The 20,369-nt window shown below is 40.2% G+C and overlaps 1 protein-coding gene and 1 pseudogene across 2 annotated transcripts in view; one reads left to right on the top strand and one right to left on the bottom strand.

The window, feature by feature from the left end:
* The window catches only part of LOC308610386 (centrosomal protein of 78 kDa-like), a 312,551-nt pseudogene that overhangs the window by 12,280 nt on the left and 279,902 nt on the right, over positions 1-20,369 (bottom strand). The window contains exons 5-14 of the transcript in view: positions 17,751-17,823; positions 16,591-16,700; positions 13,960-14,134; positions 11,854-11,967; positions 9,799-9,862; positions 6,788-6,866; positions 6,328-6,683; positions 4,090-4,334; positions 2,850-2,899; positions 1,309-1,439 (exon numbers count right to left, since the gene is read on the bottom strand). The product of the transcript in view is annotated as a centrosomal protein of 78 kDa-like (transcript). The remainder of the gene's footprint in view (positions 1-1,308; positions 1,440-2,849; positions 2,900-4,089; positions 4,335-6,327; positions 6,684-6,787; positions 6,867-9,798; positions 9,863-11,853; positions 11,968-13,959; positions 14,135-16,590; positions 16,701-17,750; positions 17,824-20,369) is intronic.
* LOC308610375 (transcription initiation factor TFIID subunit 7-like) lies at positions 7,043-9,046 on the top strand. The gene has a single exon (XM_081259534.1). The coding sequence runs from the start codon at positions 7,132-7,134 to the stop codon at positions 8,179-8,181; it is 1,050 nt and encodes a 349-aa protein (XP_081115660.1). The 5' UTR covers positions 7,043-7,131; the 3' UTR covers positions 8,182-9,046.

Genomic DNA, 20,369 nt, shown 5'->3' with positions numbered 1-20,369 from the left:
TGTTCTACTGCTTCAGTTTCACACTCTTCCACCTGTCTTCTTTCAAAACTATGTTGAAATCTCTTGATAGTTGTGTGCATATATACTTAAACACTTTGATACCATCATTGTAGTGTCTTGTCAAAACAGAGAAGAGCTAAAAGGGTTCTCAGTGCATTCTGAATCTGCTATTCTGTGGTCCCAGTGTTTAAACTTCTTGGACTTCCCCACTGTCTATTACTGCTTTTACAAATACAATCTCATGGTCTATTCGTGAAGGAAATGAATACACCACATCTAAAATAACAAGGAATGCGGGTTAGATGCTCTAGGGTCTAGTCATACTCTTCCATTTACTAATAAACCACTTACGTTCTACAAATTGTAGGTGCGCATTTATAAAACGAAAGGGAGTAACTCTACATGAACTATAGATTTCTCCTACTCTAACATTTCATAATTTTCTAAGTTCTTTTCTTAAAATTTCTCTATATTATCATTAATTTTAATTAAAAAATAAAAATCTAACTTTCTCTTTTGAAAATCAAAGAGTAGTTCCCGTAGTCCTACAATAATGGGATAATTAGTTCTGAAACCTGTCAAGTGTCATGTTTCATACGAAGAGAAAATCATATTAAATAATTTTAAAAAATTAAACATGGACTTTGTAGCACAAAGACAAGGTCCCCCCCAAATGGTGTTCCTTTATTTACTAGAAATGTTCAGCTCTGCATTAAAGTTGAAATAAAATAAATATATTAATTTTGAGGTGCAAAAATTTCTTATAAAAATCAATTTTTCTTTTCTGTCCATACAAACAAAAGTATGGAATGACATTAGAGGTCAGGTTTATTTGGCAATAGAATGTAGCTTCTTGATATTTTTGATTTTAGGAAAGGAGAATATCAACATCAAAACTTTTTTCAACTTTACTCTTATTTAAAATGAGGCCATATTTTCCTCTTATAAAAAGAGAGTTCAACTAGAATTGTCTATTTTCTCATCCGTAAAACAAGAGCACTGAATCAGCTGACTGTATTCATTCAGAACTCAATTTCCTTATCTTATGATCACTAAGCTTCTCCCTAAATCTAAAATACTAAGCTTCTAAGCAAAGGAAAATATATTACTAACGACATGTTTTGATTTTAGTTTCTTAGAGTTCAAATGTCCACCATTCACCTTGGTCTAAGCTTAAGGAACCATTCAAGGGGATACAACGCAGATGGGAGGAGAAAACAGAACCCTCACACAAGCTGTGCTGTGTTGCAATCAGCCTTCCGTTTGAAAAATAATCTTCTCTATAGCTTTAAAGTGATAACTTTGTACCTGCAATGCTTCTTGTTTCAAACGGATTTTCTCTGGCTCCTCCTGAACACGTTCTGAGGAATCGTCGACCTCTTCGATTTCTGAGTTGGAAGGACTCTCTACTGTCACAGTCACAGGAAATTCTGATGGACCTGAGTGTCACAAGAAGAAGATAGGAAACCACAGAGTTGTTACACTAAAGTGCAAAGAAAGAAGACAAGATTGTATAAAAGACAACACAAGCCAGATACCAAATATCCAAATATTAGAGGACATTTAACAAAAGTGATCTGAGGTATCATTCTTTATAAATGTCTCTCACTGCTCTTTAGTGTAAAACAGGCAATGACTAAGTAAAAGTACAGGAACTTATTTTTGCTATGTTACTGTACAGACCTCTGTTGTACGTGGTTAGGATTAGTAATGGGAATTGCCCATATTATTTTATTAAGTTTCTTTCACAGAAGCCAAGTGAAGATCCAAGGTAAACATTTTTTCTCAGATCAACTTTATACTGCAAATGAAAAATTTATTCTTCACCATCAGACAAAAACAGTCTGGAAGAAAATGTAGTTTTTCAGAGGAAAATACATCAGTAAAGGGACTGATGAATAATCAGGAAGTCAACATATCTAAGCTGTGAATAATAGACATTAGAATTTAAAAAGATAAATCACATACACATACACAACTAAAACTGACCCATCAAAAATTTCATCATCTCACCACCCTTAAGCCAAAACTAGGGCAACAATTCTCCCAGCAAGCTTCACTGCCACTGCAATGTTGTTCAATAGGACATTTCCAAACATTTAAAAACTGACCTGACCACAACCCCATAAAAGTCTACAGATCATAAAGAACTGTGCTGGGATTATAAACCACGCAGAAGACAAGTCACTAGGACATCATTTTGACAACAAGCAGCAAACCCTGCAGCATAGGAAAACCCTAACAGGAGAACGAGGTGCACACCCCTCTCTCTGGGAATGCAAGGCCAGGACTGACACCCAAGATGCTCTTCTCTCAACCTCAGCAGTGGTGCCTTTCACAGAGCAACTATGCAGTCTCCCAAGACCACTGGGAAGGAGAGTCTGATACTGACAGTATTAGCTTGCCACGAGGCCATAAGCGAGGGAATGTGTGTGGTCTTGGTGAGAGAGCAGAGGTTTTGGAGATGTTGCTTTATATTGGCTTTCAGATCAGGAATTTGTACATATAGCCCGCAAACAACGTTTCTTGAAAACGTGAACATTCTTGAGTATGACAGCTCCATGTGAGGGGTCAGAAATGGCAGTCAAGTTCGTTTCACTGGGTAACAGCTGATTTGCGGACTGGAAAACAGGCTTCCTTGTTTACAGACATAACCACAAGGCTGCCAGGTGTGCACTAAATCCACACAAATACACAGTTGCATTGGGAGAGCGACCAAACATGTTTTACATGGATTTATTTCAGAGAGGGAAATGCTTCATGTAAGGCTCTGTCAGTTTAAAAAGCAAGAAGAATGACCATCCACCTTTCCCAATTCAAGCCCTATATATCATAAATATGATAGCTACACACCACCAACTGATTACATACATCACGAGCTTTGATGAATAGAAAGCCCCTAAAAAGATAGCAACAAAACGAAGTTAGATCTTCATGTAAATACATCACCAGTTAAACCCAGTTAATACAACTATTTAGTAGTATGAACAGTATCCATACAGAATTGTGTATAAAAATAAATAAGCTCAAAACAAGGACCTGGAGGGCTCTGCTACGGAGAAAACAGAACAGAATTCAGCCTACTGGCTTGGTAATCACTCTCTGAACTGCTGAGAGGCCCCTTCAGCTCCTATGTTCAGGATGGTTGAGATTTCAGTCTCACTTCTTTAAATGGTGATATTAATCGTTCTCTAATTTACCCCCCTGTGTGAGGAGGATGGACCTGCGATTAAGTGTCTCAGGAAGAAGACAGGAAACCACAGAGCTGTGAAACTCAAGTGCAAACACTGGGGATTCAACACTATAGTTTATGCAACAGCAATTCACATTACCATTTGCAAAAAAGTAGTCGGTTGTCCAGTGGGGATTAGAAACATCCATTTAACATGAGCAACTGAACAGATATTTTACACAGGAACTACTTCAAGTACTATTTAAAATCAATTCTCTTTGTTTTCTTAAGCAATTGTTAATCCCCAATTTCCTGATTACTACCAAGTAAGTCACCTGAAGATCATCTAGAGCCATCTATTTCACTTAGCAAGCCTAAAGCTATAATTCAACCATTTTATTTACTGTTCTGTGACAAAAATTACTATGAACAGCTATCCCCTGGATAAGAAATCAGCTAATGCTAGTTTGACTCACTAAATCTGATTTACTGAGTTAATAAGCCAGTTGATTTAGAATAGGTCTAATGCACATTTTTCATCCATTCTGCATTAAACTATTTCCCATGCCTAAAATGTCTTTTTTCCCATTCATACGTATCCAAATTCCTACTTCTGTGCTGTAGGGCTTCGCTCAACTACACCTGCCTTTAATCAAACTTCTCTCACATGCACAATTGGTGATCATTTTAGTCTCCTCAAGACTCCCACGGAGTTACCTCTGTTGTGACACTTGAGAAACAACTTGAAACTCCCAATTACTTTTAATTTTTCTTCCTTAGAGGGCTCATTAGGCAGAAGCCATGTGTGAGTTACCTTTTTTCCTCTACACAAAATACCAGAGACCACCCACATAATACAAGTTCCAAAATAAAGAACTCTAAATGACTGAAAAAGACAGGGAATGCAAACAGGTTACCTGTTGCTTTTTGCACTTTCTGCAGGACACAATGGCCGGAAACCAGACACTCCAGGTGGTAGCGCTTCAGGAGGGTAACATTCTTGACCAGCAGAGTGTTTCCTTCCATTACTTACAGGCTTCTTTGCGGCCAAGACTACGTTTGACAAAGCATGAAAAGAAGGAATCAAGATGCACCAAAGGTCTACAGAGCAAATGTCACACGTGCACACGTCGAAAGGAATCAAAAAGGCACTTGACAACGATGCCAAGCCCATTAAAAAGAGGATCGGTTTTGTACAAAGGTTTTCCATAAGCCAGCATTTTTAAAAAACATAAGTTCTCTACAGTAACAAGTTATTTTAACTAAAACAAAAGTATTGAGATGTGCAGAAATGCAAAAATAAAAGTTTAAAAAAAATCCCAAAGTATGATACATTTTATGTATCATGCAGAAACACTCAAGTTTCCTGAATCTTAGAACACCTTTGGCATTTCTGAATCTCAAGGACACAGAAACACAGATACACCCATGACTTCTGCCAAACAGAATCTTCAGAAGTAGACCAAAAGTTAAATTTAAGATGAATTTTTCTATGTAAAAACAATACAAGTTATAAGGCTGCAAGTTGCTGGGGGGTAGGTGAGTCAATTTTACCCTCCTATAAGCCTGTCAACCTTCACTGCCCCTTTGATTTCATATAGAAAACGCACAAAAAAACAAATGAAACCCACTGGATGAAAGAGTGAAATGTGGAGACTTACCCTATATTTCAGTAGTAAAGAGGCAAGTATCTTTATAGGAAACATTTGGTTGCAAAAACTAGACCTACGTGTTAATATTTTACTTAGAACAAGCCATATATTAAAATTCACATTTAAATATTTAATTTGAATTTACTGAAAACAAACATCATAGGTTAAAATGGTTATATTTATCCTTCAAAGCTACTATATTTTATGTTATTTTATTTATTTATTTTAATAGATCTTGATTGGAGTATAATTGCTTCACAATTCTGTGTTAGTTTCTGTTACACAACAAAGCGAATCAGCCATATGCATACACATGTCCCCATATCCCACCCTCTTGAGCCTCCCTCCCACCCTCCCTATCCCACCCCTCTAGGTCATCGCAAAGCACCAAGCTGATCTCCCTGTGCTATGCTGCTGCTTTCTACTATATTTTAGCAGCATTAGGATGCAGGGTAAAATGGAGTGTATTCGGTAATATAGGACAAATATTTCATAGAGTGTAGCTTATTGATAATCACCACACGATCCTCTGTGATTTACATGCCTCTTAAAAATATATAGGAGGGCTTCCCTGGTGGCGCAGTGGTTGAGAGTCCACCTGCCGATGCAGGGGACACGGGTTCGTGCCCCGGTCCGGGAAGATCCCACATGCTGCGGAGCGACTGGGCCCGTGAGCCATGGCCGCTGAGCCTGTGCTCCGCAACGGGAGAGGCCACAAAAGTGAGAGGCCCGCGTACCACACACGCACACACACACACAAATATATATATATATATATATGTATTAAAATTTTTTAAAATTACACTTTTCTTGTTAGGAGATTAAAAAATTTCTAATAAAAGTTCCCATCTTTTATTAGGCATACATAAGTACAATATAAATGTGACACAATTCACACCATTATTTCACCCCTATACTCCCCTGGATCTAGGTATATACCCAGATACTGATTTGGCTTACCTCTATGTCTCCAAATAACTGAGGCAAATACAAAAAAAAAAGCCCAAGAAATAAAATTACTCTTAAAAGAGCTCAATGAGCTTGTATACTGCAGTTACATTTCCACTTTGTTTAATCATGCTAACTAAAAAAAAATGTTTAACTGTTCTCATTCCATGATGCCCTATTATTCTGTACTAATTTTACAGAATTCCAAATACGTCGTACATATACATGTTTTATTTATATATCCTTCCATTTCTAATATCATAGCAAAAGTCAATGCACCTATTTTAAGATTGCTTTACATAGGATATAAATTTTTAATAATAATATCTAATTAGTGTGATATCACAAATCTTAACTTCTTTGAATGTACTATTTGATTATTAAAATATCACTCTCTTTAGCGGAGGGGGTAGCGGAGGCGCGCGGGAGAATCCATGTCCTTCTTAGAACCGTTTCCTCTAAATACTTTTAAACCAACAGCTCTTGGCGAAAGTCTTCATCCCTTTAAGGCTAAGTTCTCGCGAGACGACAAGACGCCGGATAGCTTAATCGCACGTTGTGCCTGCGCGCGCTGGGGCAGCTCGCACTTCCGCCCGAGGCGTGTTGCGACTCACAGCAGCTGCCGGTCTCGCGTGGTGACGCAGCTGTTTTTTCTCGGCTAGGTCTGCTGTAACGGACGGAGGCCGCCTGAGCTGCGGAGTTGCAGAATCTGGCGTTCGGAGCTGCGGTTCTTGGCGAGATTTCGCGTTGCCCGTCCTCAGCCGTTTCACCGATAATCAGCGGATCGCTTTGCCAAGTGCCGGGAAGAACAAAGGAATTCGGAAGGAGACTCTCGGCTCCCGGCCGCCTTTCTCTGAGTGGCTTCGTTTCCCGCTCGCGCCTGTCCGGAGAAACTGGACTTATAACCGTCACTGGATTGTAAGTACCCGAGGCGAAGAGAGCTCACTACGCCCCGCTTTTTGCGTATCTTTGTTCCGGGAGAGTTTGTGGATTGGGAGTATCTGCTGAGCCTTACTTTCTGTGCCGAAAATCATTCCGTAGGAGCCGCCATTTGCTTTCCCTGCGTTGTCCTGCAGCGGCAGGACAACCTCTATCTAGAGGTTGGAACTTGGCATTGCAGCTAACAGATTTAAATGGACCTGAGTAAGGCAATGCGTCATTAACGACTGGTATTGTCACAGCATATTTAGAAAGACTTGGAACTTAATTCCGAATAGACGCTTAGTTGCTCTTCTACCTAGAACTCTTTGTAATTAAAGACGTAAATTTATAAAGAACTGGTCTTTCTGTTGAAATAGCTGAAATTTTTTAGTGCAACAAGTGGTTATTAGAGAAAAACTGAGTCACAAAGAAGTAAAGATGAGTAAGAGCAAAGATGATGCTCCTCACGAAGTAGAGAGCCAGTTTATCTTACGCCTACCTCCGGAGTATGCCTCTACTGTGAGGCGGGCGATACAGTCTGGTCATGTCAACCTGAAGGACAGACTGACAATTGAGTTACACCCTGATGGGCGTCATGGAATTGTCAGAGTGGACCAGGTCCCATTGGCGTCAAAATTGGTAGATCTGCCATGTGTTATGGAAAGTTTGAAAACTATTGATAAAAAAACCTTTTACAAGACAGCTGATATCTCTCAGATGCTTGTCTGTACAGCTGATGGTGATCTCTATCCTCCTGTTGAGGAACCAGTTGCCACTGCTGATCCCAAAGCAAGCAAGAAAAAGGATAAGGACAAAGAGAAAAAGTTTATATGGAACCATGGAATTACTCTGCCTCTAAAAAATGTCAGAAAGAGAAGGTTCCGTAAGACAGCAAAGAAGAAATATATTGAGTCTCCAGATGTGGAAAAAGAAGTAAAGCGGTTGCTGAGCACAGATGCTGAAGCTGTCAGTACCCGTTGGGAAATAATTGCTGAAGATGAAACAAAAGAAGCAGAAAGTCAAGGCCTTGATATCTCTTCCCCAGGAATGTCTGGCCACAGGCAGGGCCATGACTCATTAGAACATGATGAGCTTCGGGAGATATTCAATGACCTCAGCAGCAGCAGTGAAGATGAAGATGAGACACAGCATCAAGATGAAGAAGATATAAACATCATTGACACTGAGGAAGATCTGGAAAGGCAGCTACAGCACAAGCTAAATGAGTCAGATGAACACCACCAAGAAAACGAGGGAACTAATCAGCTGGTTATGGGAATTCAGAAACAGATTGATAACATGAAAGGCAAGCTCCAAGAGACCCAGGACAGGGCAAAGCGACAGGAGGATCTCATCATGAAAGTGGAGAACCTGGCTCTCAAGAACAGATTTCAGGCTGTGCTGGATGAACTGAAACAAAAGGAAGACCGAGAAAAGGAGCAGCTCAGCTCTTTGCAAGAAGAGCTAGAATCACTCCTAGAGAAGTGAGGAGAGTTTTGATACTTAATTTCATTCCTGACAGTGGTCAGCCTTGAAAGAAAAACTTTGTTTTCATCACCTGGACTAGACAGTAAAACTTTGCAGTAGTTCCTAGTTTCCACCACTGCCTTCTATTGGATTTGTTTTATAATTGTGAATTTCTATCTCATTTGTTTTTTGGAACCACTTCGGTGGGTGTTTGTCCTGTAGTAAGTAGGAATGTATAGACAGATAAATGTAGGGAAGTTGTAGGATTAGTGGAGTGAACAGTTCAGTTTGGTAATTAATCACAGCTTCACTGCAGGACTTTGCTGCTGTTTCTCCGTTTACCAGAAGCTGCCATTGCTACTCTGTGATGCCATCTGAGATAAATTAGTAGATTCTAGTTTGGTGGCAGTGAAGTTTGTTTACATACGTTTTCCCATGCTGTAGCTATTTTCCCAGTTATTCAAAGCAGTTTTCCACATTTTGCATTGCAAATCATTTCATAAAGTTGTTTTAACAATAAATAAAAGCAAGTAATTTTCACCTTAAAAAAAATAAAATATCACTCTTGAAATAACAATTGGCAGACGATCATAAGCTTTTTTTTGACTTCGTAAACACTCTTAACAACTTATTTAATACACTATTGTCCAAGCAAGTTGATTAATAGAGAATCAAAAACATACAACTTGAAGTAGAAAAAAAAAAAGCTGTATTTATGAAGATGTTTACAATAGTTTATTTGAGGTTATTTCCAATTTTTCACCAATTTAAAAAATTGACCTACTCAATGAAACCATGTGAATGCAATGTTAAAAAGTATAACTATGAATCACAGAATTTAAATTTAGTATGAAAAGATAAGAATGGCAAATTATATTGAAGCTATGTGGAATTATGTTTATAGACAGCAGGAAGAGAAAATTAAAATGTAAATATTGCTTGATAGGATAATGGGATTAGAGGTGGTCTTTTAAATTTTTCATTTTTATGCTAATACCTTTATAAAACCCAAAAATCTTCAAACAACACATTTTTTTAAAATTGTGGTAAATGACACAAAACAGAAAATTTATAATTTTAACCATTTTAAAGTGGACCGTTCATTGTTACGAAGTCAACAAATTTTTAAAACTTTCAGAGGGCACCTGAATAAAAGATGTGTTGTCCACTGGTGATTTTAATGTATCTGGTATATAACTAAAGTCACCACAAAACCCTTTCTGGGAAATTGGCAGATCATAAACATAAAAAATTTATTTTGCTTTTTATTAAACCTTATTGTTTTGCTGTTTCAATATTCAAATTTACTCACAAGAAAGAGTCAGTTTCATATTAGATTTGGTTTCACAAATGCTGCTCCTGCTATTCATTCTTATCACCAAAAAAAAAAAAAGACTATTTGTGACTAACGATAATATGTTACAGAAAATAAAAAGTTAAAAGGTTTTCAATCTGCATATCTGGGAACCTAAATTAAAGCATCACACAACATTTTCAAAAACAGAAAAGCCATTTGATTTGACTAAAATCTTAGTTTTAAGATGGCAGAAAGTACCTTGATAATTTTCTTTTAAGAAAGAAAGAAAACCAAGCCATTAAAGAGAAATTCTTCCAAGAGAACTGAAACATGCTATATACCTCTGACTTGGCACTCCTTCTATCTGGAGAACTTGTTTGGTAACTGTTTTCATCACAGAATGATCTAAAGTAAAATGAATTGAAATTAGAGTAATTATTTTCCAATGAGTGGCTATTTCCATTTAAAACCAAAAGGCAACTAATTATTGCTTTTCCCAGACATTTAAATATGAAATCTACATTATATAATTATACACTTATTTCCCCCTTTGTGTATTCTAATTTCTTCCTCAGAAACCTAAGATGCCATCTTGCAGACTGCCCACAGTGGCTACTATTTTGGCAGCAGCAAAGGTCAACTTGAAACATTTTGCATCTGAAGTGGCTTTGGATACCTTTGGATACAAAGTACAGTCTGAGCACCGTCCAGACGCTTAGATACCTAAAGAGCATCTAAGATATCAAACCAGGGCATCCAAGATAACAAACCAAGTCCTGATATTCCCTCAAAAGCTGCTCCTCCCATCAGCTCCCTTCTTCTAAGTGATACTACCCAGTTGCACACATAATCATCAACGACTTGTCTCCTTGTTACTATTTCCTTCATACCTCACATCTATCTGCAGGTCTTGAGAGCTACACCCTCAAAACACAACCTGAATTCAACCACTTTTCATTTGCTGCAAACTTCCAACCTAACCTAGGCCATAAACATCTCTTATTTGGAGCACTGTGATAGTCTCCTAACTGGTCTCCCTGTTCCTCTTCTTTTTTTTTTTTTTTTTTTTTGCTGTACACGGGCCTCTCACTGTTGTGGCCTCTCTCGTTGCGGAGCACAGGCTCCGGACGCGCAGGCTCAGCGGCCATGGCTCATGGGCCCAGTCGCTCCGCGGCATGTGGGATCTTCCCGGACCGGGGCACGAACCCGCGTCCCCTGCATCGGCAGGCGGATTCTCAACCACTGCGGCACCAGGGAAGCCCCCTGTTCCTCTTCTTTATCCTCCCAAGTCCCTTCTCTATACCAGGTCACCTTATTCAGATACGATTTGGATCATGCCTTTTTCCAGTTCAAACCCCTCTACTCATTTAGAATAATCCACATCTTTACTCTGGCCTTCAAGACTTTACAAGAGCAGACCCCTGGCTAGCTCCTTGACCTCATGTCATACCACACTCTTCTTCACTCAGTACTCTGCCCAGATTGGCCTCCTTGCTTTTCCTTAAATACTCCACCCACCTACATGCCTACATACTCATTGCCTCCTTGTCCTGGAATGTGCTTACTCCACATCTTCCATGGCTTGCTCCTCTCTTCATTCAGGTCTCCGTTCAAATGCCACTTCTCCAGTGAAGCTGTCCCCTAACAAACCTATCCAATGGAGTCCTACCTGCTCTCCCTCACTCTCCTTACATTAAGATAGTTTTGCACTTCCTACTCTCTAAAATTATATGACTTATCTGTTTACTCATTTCTATCTGATGTCCTTCACTAGAATGTAAGTTCCATGAGGGCAAGACTTTTGTCTGTCTGGTTCACTGCTTTATCCCTAGTCCCTAAACCCGTATCTGGCACACAGAAGATGATTACAAAATTACTTGTGAATCTGACAAATGAATAAAGTACTCCTGGCAAGAATTCAGAGGTTGCACAGGAAAGAAAGAATGCTCTTGGTGGAAGCAGGCTTAGTATCTAGGTTCACCTCTATTCAGAGTAGAGATAAGAAAAATTGACAAGTATAATTCACTTTAGTTAGTACAGTAGCTGCTAAAAACATAAGGGAAGTGCAACACTAGAAAAGTACAGTTGAAGCTTGAACAACATGGGTTTGAACCTCGCGGGTCCACTGACACACGCATAGTTTTCAATACATATGTACTATCGTCCTACATGATCCAAGGTTGGTTGAATCCACAGATGTGGAACCACTGACTATAAACTTATACCCAGATCTTGAACTGTGTAGGGGTCGACACCCCTAACCCCACGTTGTTCACGGGCCAACTGTATATGATGAGGAAAGTTAAACACATTAAGTTTTAAAAAACTGTCAATACCTGAACAAATTGTTTTTGTTTTGCTATGTGTTCATCAATTTAAAAAAAGTGACCACATACCAACAAGCAGATTTTTTCTTATATCCAGAACGAGCAGAGTTCTGTTGGTTTCAGGGGCCTTTAGTAAAGCCTTTGCTCCTTCACTGGTGAGGCCGCACTGCTGCAGGTCAAGTGCTTTCGATGAAAGACAAACGTCACTTGCTAACTCTACAGATTTAACATATAGACAACTCTCATTTTCTCACGTGTGGAAGAGTCCTGCACAAGACAAGTCATGGCAGGTTTGTAATTTTGGGTATGGAAAAAAACAGAAACATATATGCACACACATAATGCATAATCCAATTTAAAAACCTCTTCTTGGATGTGCAGTGATAACCCTGGCTTTAGTACCAATAAATCATACAACGTATTTTACAATTACAGAACTGAAGAATAACTGTATATAACCTATGAGCAAAAAGCATCACAAAATGAATCTCAGTTCATAATTAGCAAGGGCGGCAGGGGCATGTAAACCTCACAAGCAAAACCTGGTGGAGCTCAGAAATGCACTGCATTCTTTTGATCATGATCTTCAGCTCCAAATCACACTTGAAACTAGTTCAAAGGGGAAAACAAAATAGAAGAAATGTAATAACTGTTAGTTTTAGAGGAAAAAAAGACAAATCTAAGAGGATACAAATAATAAAAACTTTCAACAATGTGTGAATAGAGAATACATACTAAAAACCTATCATGAAAGTAGGATGGTCAAGAACCCTCACAGTAAAAGGTCAGACAAAAACCAGAAAAACTGATCATGAATTCTAGTAGTTCTGGGGCTGAACAACCTACTCATTTAAACCAAAGGGATCATCACTAAAGCACAGGGATTAAAAAATATTACATGAAAGGAAACTATGATGAGTCTTTTGTTTAAGTGTTGTGTGGACCATCACATTAAAATAACTGGAGTCTTTCAACACCCCCATGACACATAGAAATAGCAAGTCAGACATACGGATCTGACAGGATATGATACAACCCTTACAAACTCTCACTACAGAAGAATGGACACAGGGTATAATTAACCAAATAGCCAAAGTAATACAAACAGCCAGTAAACCTCACCAGTCAATCAGATGAATACAAAATAAAACAAAATGTGGTTATTGTCCTATCAGATGAAGCCAAGATTCTGTAAGAAAAGCCTTTAAATAATGTCTATACCCTTTGGATCCAACAACTCTCTTTCTAAGAATTTAACCAAAAGAAATAGTCAGAGATATAGGTAAGGATATATATCAGAGTACTATTTGTAACTGAAAAACTGGACAAAGCTTATATACAAGAATGGATAAGCTATGTGCACTGTGGCATATTCATATAATGGAATACTGAACAATCACAAAAAATGATGTAGGAGATGCAAATTTACTGACTTGCTAAAATGCTCATACTAAATTAATTGAAAAAAGTTATAAAATTTGGAGTAATCCCACTTGCATAGAAAATGGAGAGGTACTCATTTTTGTAGTTTCACATTTTTTTACAAGTGCTACAGGCCAGTGTTTGTGAGAGGCAGGCTTCCCATCTACTGTTGGGGTGGACTACAAATTGGCATAGCCTTTCTGGGTGGTAATTTGGCCATGTGTATCAAATGTCTTAAAAATAGGTCGCACTTAGTCATTCCACTTGTAGTACCTTATTCTACAGAAGTAATCCCGATGCACACAGAGATGTATATACAACGTATTCACATTGTTTCTGACAGGGAAAAGCAAACTGTCTAAATAGAATTGCAAAGAATTGATTAAACTATGGGACATCAATACGACGCAATACTACATGATACATCTTTAAGTGAAAAAAGCAGGAATGTGAAATAGCAAGTATACTACAATTCTATTTTTGTAATCCCTAAGTGTACATATATATTTGTAGAAGAAAAAAAGACTGAAAGTATATACGCCAAAATGAACAGTGATTATATCTGGGTATTAAAATTATAGGTTCTCTTGTAACTCTGTATTTTCTGTAAAGGATATATGCAACTCTTAGAGAAAGTTGAAAAGCAAAATAAAAGCTATCAGTAAAATGAGGCTTTAAAACATCCTATCACAATAGTATCATGCCAAAAGCTAAGCATATTAAAAATTCAATATTTTCAATTTTAGAATTTCCCTCTAAGCCATAAATCCTCACTAAGAGATTCTGCCAAAGCACTTGCACCCAGGTCACCAATGAGCGGGTTGCAGTTCAGAGTGATGCGCCTCAAACCAGCCATGCAGTCAAGATCACGTCTCCTGGAATGAAGACTCTCAGCCCAGGTTTCTTCATGCCTTCTGGTAGTCTGATACTTCAAAGATTTAATGGGATGAAATTAAGATGCTTGAATAAGGAAACAGGGTGTGCCTGAGTATGGCTTCTTATGTCAGAGATTTACACACACACACAGATCAAGCATATATGCCAGGAGCATCAACCTGAGAACTTCAACAGTCACTTCTGGTTTACGAGTCCAGTGAGTGACCCAGATTCTGCTCGGTCAGTGATTAGATTCTAGCCACTGCATTTCCTGTTTCTGAACACTTATGTAAAGTTGGACAACTCAATTACAGTCTATGAATTATTTTCCTTATCTTCTAAGTCAGGGAATTGGTTCTAAATTCTATCTTTGCTGAGGCCCTATATTTCATCAGCCTGTCCTCCAATGGCCTCCAAACACCTGACTGGGCAAATCATAAGAAAACTTTTTAATATGCATCTTATTTATTAACAAATTATATACACAAAGTTCCATACATAGAATTTATGTACATGATAAACTACACAGATTTTTAAAAATAATACAAAGGTAAAAATGTTCTAATATTTTCTTTTCCTAACTCCTAAGGCATTATTTTATTTTACTTATTTTTTTATAAAGATTTATTTATTTATTTGCTTGTTTGTTTGTTTGGCTGTGCCGGGTCTTTAGTTGCAGCATGCCGGATCTTTTAGTTGTGGCATGTGGGCTCTTAGTTATGGCAGGCACGTGGGATCTAGTTCCTTGAGCAGGGATCGAACCCAAGCCCCCTACATTGGGAGCACATAGTGTTAACTGCTGGACCGCCAGGGAAGTCTCAAGCATTATTTGAAAAACTGTATTTACAAAATGTATCTCACATGCTACCTAGGGTGTGCACACAAGCTTTAGAGGCCTGGACTATGCAGAGCCAGTTTGATGTGCCTTGGGAAAATAATGGTTTGACATTTAAGCAAAAGTACTGTCTTGAAGATATTCTTTATATTCATAAAGTAAATTTTGGTAACAGGGAACACTGACTGTCAATGAAAAAAGTCTTATTACATTCCTGAAAATGTAAAAGACTCAAAGTGCCTTTGTTACTCTAAAAGGAAAATCATTAGTGTCATTTTTCTATTAACAATAACTTATTAAAGCTCCAAGCAGAAACAACAGCAATCACTTACACAGAGCTTAGTATGTGCCAGGCACTATTTATACAAATAAGTGCATTTAAACCTCATAATGAGGCATAGAGGTTAAGTGATTTGCCCATGGTCACTAGCTATGAAATGGGAGAAAGGGAATTTGAACCTAGGCCATTTGGCTTCCACACCCAAGTTCCTGTTTTCTACCTCAGGGGTCAATGGACTTGCCCTGTATAGGCTCAAAGAAGTTTTCAATTTTTAAAATCTAAATTTAAACATTTCCAGATTTGTGGGCTATACAGTTTCTGTTGCAACTACTCGGCCCCACTGGTGTAGGGTGAAAGGAGCCATAACTACCACATAAACAATGGGTGCGACTATGTTCCAGAAAAACTTCCTTTACAAAGCCAGGCGACGGGCTGGATCTGGCCCACCAGCCAGAGTTTACCTATCCCTGATCTGCACCATCAAACTATTAAAAAGCCTTCATGTCAAATTATTAACTAACTTTAGGCCTAAATACAGTCATTATAACCACTGTAAAGTTGTTAAGGCATTATTTCAAAAACTGTATTTACAAATTGCTGATGTACTGACTTTTATTAGTTTAAAAACTACAACAGCTAATAAACACTTGATTCATTTAAGTCTTGAAGACTAGAATGGCATAGTTTCTTCACAGTATTACAATAAATGTTTTCAGTAAAAAAATACATAAAAGTATTATTATGTATTATATATTAAATCTCTTATTTCTAAAATTAAGTGGACTATCTTTCCTAAATGGTAGAATCCCAAACTGAAAACTGGTCATATTCTTTCAGCAAAATGAAAGCTGTGCTCACATGTATCAAAAGGCAAAAATTAGGGCCTCCCTGGTGGCGCAGTGGTTGAGAATCCGCCTGCCGATGCAGGGGATACGGGTTCGTGCCCCGGTCCGGGAGGATCCCATATGCCGCGGAGCGGCTGGGCCCGTGAGCCATGGCCGCTGGGCCTGCGCGTCCGGAGCCTGTGCTCCGCAACGGGAGAGGCCGCGGCGGTGAGAGGCCCGCGTATCGCAAAAAAAAAAAAAAAAAAAAAAAAAAAAAAGGCAAAAATTAGGGCTTCCCTGGTGGCGCAGTGGTTGAGAGTCCGCCTGCCAATGCAGGGGACATGGGTTCGTGCCCCGGTCCGGGAAGATCCCACATGCCACGGAGCGGCTAGGTCCGTGAGCTATGGCCGCTGAGCCTGCGCGTCCAGAGCCTGTGCTCCGCAACGGGAGAGGCCACAACAGTACCACACACACACACAAAAAAAGACAAAAATTAACTGCCCTCTGTATCAATATATTAATGTGTTTCAATCACATATGTTTTCATGAAAGTTTAAACATAAAATCACCTTTAAGATCTAGGCCATGTGATCTGCTCCATGCCATGTCAGAATACACCCCGTGACGTTTACTTAACTTGTCTTAAGTGTGATAGAATTCTTTATACCTTGACAAATAACTAAAAGGAAAAAAAAAAACCCACACACACAAAAGATGAAGAGCCTATACATTTGTCAATCTTGACTTATTTGCTTTTCTTGAGTCAGTTGGAGGTTTATAGCCACATTCTCAAAATCATTAACTACAATCTTCCCAAACAGGTAATTGACGAACAGATGCATTCTAAAACTTGTCAGTAACAAAGTGCTATTCCACTTTACAGCAACAGTTTAATTCTATTTAGATACTAAAACTGAATACACTGAATACTGCAAACTTTATTCCCAACCACTCAGCAAAGTACTACATACCTTTTCAGATATAGGAAAAAAAAGAAAAAAAAAAAAGCATACGATTCTTCCTATTTTCATTTCCAAAGATACATCCCAATCTTAATGATCAATCAGCGATTTAAACGTCAACTGTAAACCCAGTATACTGCTGCTATGCAGTGTACTAGAGCAATAGAAGAGAGAGGACCTCAAACCCTCTGTTCCCTCAAATTCAAAGGCAGGCTTCCTGACCCCTCCAGACCACTACTGGACACAGGGAAGGCACACTAATGTTTCAGGACCCCAACCAACAGTCACCTGCTTTGTGATTACTTCCATGACACACCCTCACCAACACCAGAGTTTGCTGCTCCTACGGGACGTTACATGTATTTACTATTTTAACACATACCACAGTGCATCATAATTATGATTGCAGATAGATGTTCTAACAATTGAAAGAGAATGATGACTTTTTTGCTCTTTACATCTTGCTATTTCCCTTCCCATAATATTTCTTGAAGCGAAACCATAAAATATAGACAAACACAAAAAACAGAAAATATACAAAACGTGTGCTTTGCACCTTAACACAAACTTAAGTAAAATTAGTTCTGACAGTATCCAGCATGACAAACTTCCATGGTACAAATGAGAATGGACCAAGGTTTGAGCAGGTACAGGAGACAATCCAGGCATGAACAACACCAAGGAAAGGTAGACAGGAAGTAACATGGTGTGTAGGAAATCACGACACCAGTCTGATGGGAAGAGACTTAAACAAGACTGAAACTCACTTCCTAAACCTCCATCTCCAACTGGACAATTCGCAGGACACAGGTGCACCAAAGTGGCCCATTTATTCAATCCCTTTAATATGGAGGAAGAGTTTAAAATTTTACTGGTTTAATTTGCCCCCAAAGCAACTCTCAACAGTTATGGCCTCTGTCGTCGGAGCTTTGTATGAAATTAAGTCAAAGTGTGGAGCTCCTTTGCCTTTTTTTTTTTCTCCTTAAAAAAGAAAAGAAACAATTGTTCCGAGTAAAAACAAACCTATTCCGAAGCATGTGTACATTGAAAAGTAAAGAAACTTTATTAACAACTTCATAAAAACTGACTTAAAATTTTAAAAAGAAAAAAACATGTTTCAAAGTCCTTCCGACTGGAGTCGTGTCTCATCGTGTCCTTTCTTTACAGAAATAGTCGTATTAGGACACATATGCACAAGGATTAACACCATGACACACTGTACACGGCGGGCCCCGGCGAGCTCACCAGGCGTCGTCTGAGTCCAGGTCTCTGGGGAGGATCCACTCCACGGATGAGCCCAGCAGAGTCTGAAGCTCGTTCGTGAACTCCACCACATCTAAGAGCTCCTTACTTTCCGGATTAAAGGACTCCAGGTCTTTGGGGCAAGAGAATAAGAGACTTGCTGACACTTGCCGGTAGAACTCGGCCTCCGCGATGGTGACAATTTCCACATTTGGAAAATTGCAGCGGAATATGCAGGAGGACATTTGCAGTTTCTTGAGCAGGTCTGAGAGCAACAGCCAGTTACGAGGCCTACACCAGAGAAAGGACAGTGGTTTGAGTTTCCGGCAAAATTAGAGGCGCTCCCAACTATAAACTACCCGTCTCCTGGCGGTGAAAGGGCCTGCTACTTCCACTTTGATTACCCCACCCCCACCCCACTTCTCACTGTCCTTAGAAGATCTACTACTTTTTTTTTTTTTTTATTTTATTTATTTATTTATTTTTGGCTGCATTGGGCCTGTTGCTGTGCACGGGCTTTCTCTAGTTGTGGCTCGCGGGCTCTAGAGTGCAGGCTCATTAGCTGTGGCGCACGGGCTTAGTTGCTCCGTGGCATGTGGGATCTTCCCGGACCAGGGCTCGAACCTGTGTCCCCTGAAATGGCAGGCGGATTCTTAACCACTGTGCCACCAGGGAAGCCCGGAAGATCTACTTCTAGCGGGGGAACTCTGGACTCATGTGCATGTGTTAAGAGACCACCTAGGGCAGATCAGCCAACTTAGACAAAAGCAGGAGCAGCGCCCCTGAACCAGCCTCGTTGCAGGCCACCCCAGTGCTGCCTTGGCTCTGGCCACAACTCAGGTCACCCCTCTCCAAGTAAGTGCACCCCGTTCTAGTCACTGGGGAAAACCAGTCTGTATGCCAACCCAAGGGAGATGGCAAACACCTCTTTGACCTCTCCTCTCCTCCGGCCCTCACGGAGAGAGCATGAGAAACACTCGAGGTCACCTGGCTTTCCTTGCCTTTCCCACACCTCCAACCCGCCCCTCAATGCTGCCGGGAGTGAGGCTTTTTCGAGAAGGGAGGTGGTACAATCCTTCCTGATACCCTGCCACGCTTTATCATCTCTATCCCGAATACAATGTCACCACAAAGGCAGACACGGTCCCAGCCTCAGAGTCCAAGGAGGATGCTACTCCTTAAGCACCGGGGTCAACACACAGCAGAGCAAGGTTTCCTGATGTGTTCACTCCGAAGGGTTGGTCATGGGGCACAGTGGCCCGACTGTGGGGACAAGACTCGATCTAAGCAAATCTGAAGACACATAAGATCCCAGGTGCCACATACGGCTTTCTCTAATCTTATACGAGAAGAGGGTACACATCAGTATTGTCCCGTGGACCTCACGCGCCTTGGAAGGCCCCTATGGTAGCCGTTTGGGGAGGATCCCTTCCCCAAGAGTTTAGTGACTGAAACTGTGCAATTGCAGTCGCTGACTCCCGTGTCCTTTGGGCTCTAGGGGTGTGTTCCAATGAGGGCAGTTGGCTGGGGAGCCCTCCCATCCCCCAAACTTTTCTGGAAAAGTTCCACTGCATTATGTGAGGTCGGTGGACACTTGGTGAGGAATTCACTCACCCCCCAACCCATCCACCCTCATCTGCTGAAGGGGATTTCTAACTCCTGCCACCCCACAGAGCAGCTGGGCTGGCTCTCGACCACACGCTGGCCACGCTCACCCCTGAGCGACGGACACCTGGACGTTATAACACGGCAAAACGGGGTCTTCGGAAAATTCAGATTCCAATAGGTCACCATAGGCCTCGTTGCTGTCATCCTGGTCCTCCGGTCCTGGGGGATTTGCTAAAACATCGTAACCACTTTCATCATCTGGTTCTAACCGGGGGGGCAAACAAGAGAGAGGTCAGTAAGCTGGAGCAAGATTCCAGCTGTTCTCCAAAAAGGACCCTGGAAAAATTCTTTCCCAAGCAAGCCCTGCTCACAGCACCACCCCCACCCCCACCCCCACAAGCCCAACTGAAACGAACAAGGCTGCTCACCACACACACAGCTGCCAGAGAACTCCGAAGAGCAACCGGGGTTACCGTCGTCAGGAGCCTGCAGGTTATTTCAACAGTGTGGAGAGAGAGGGGGAGAGAGAGAGAGAG

This window comes from Mesoplodon bidens, assembly GCF_964165515.1.
Source record: "Mesoplodon bidens genome assembly, contig: HAP1_SCAFFOLD_211, whole genome shotgun sequence".
Lineage (NCBI taxonomy): Eukaryota > Metazoa > Chordata > Mammalia > Artiodactyla > Ziphiidae > Mesoplodon > Mesoplodon bidens.
Note: the sequence above shows the minus strand (reverse complement) of the source record. Positions and strands in the feature narration are given on the sequence as shown.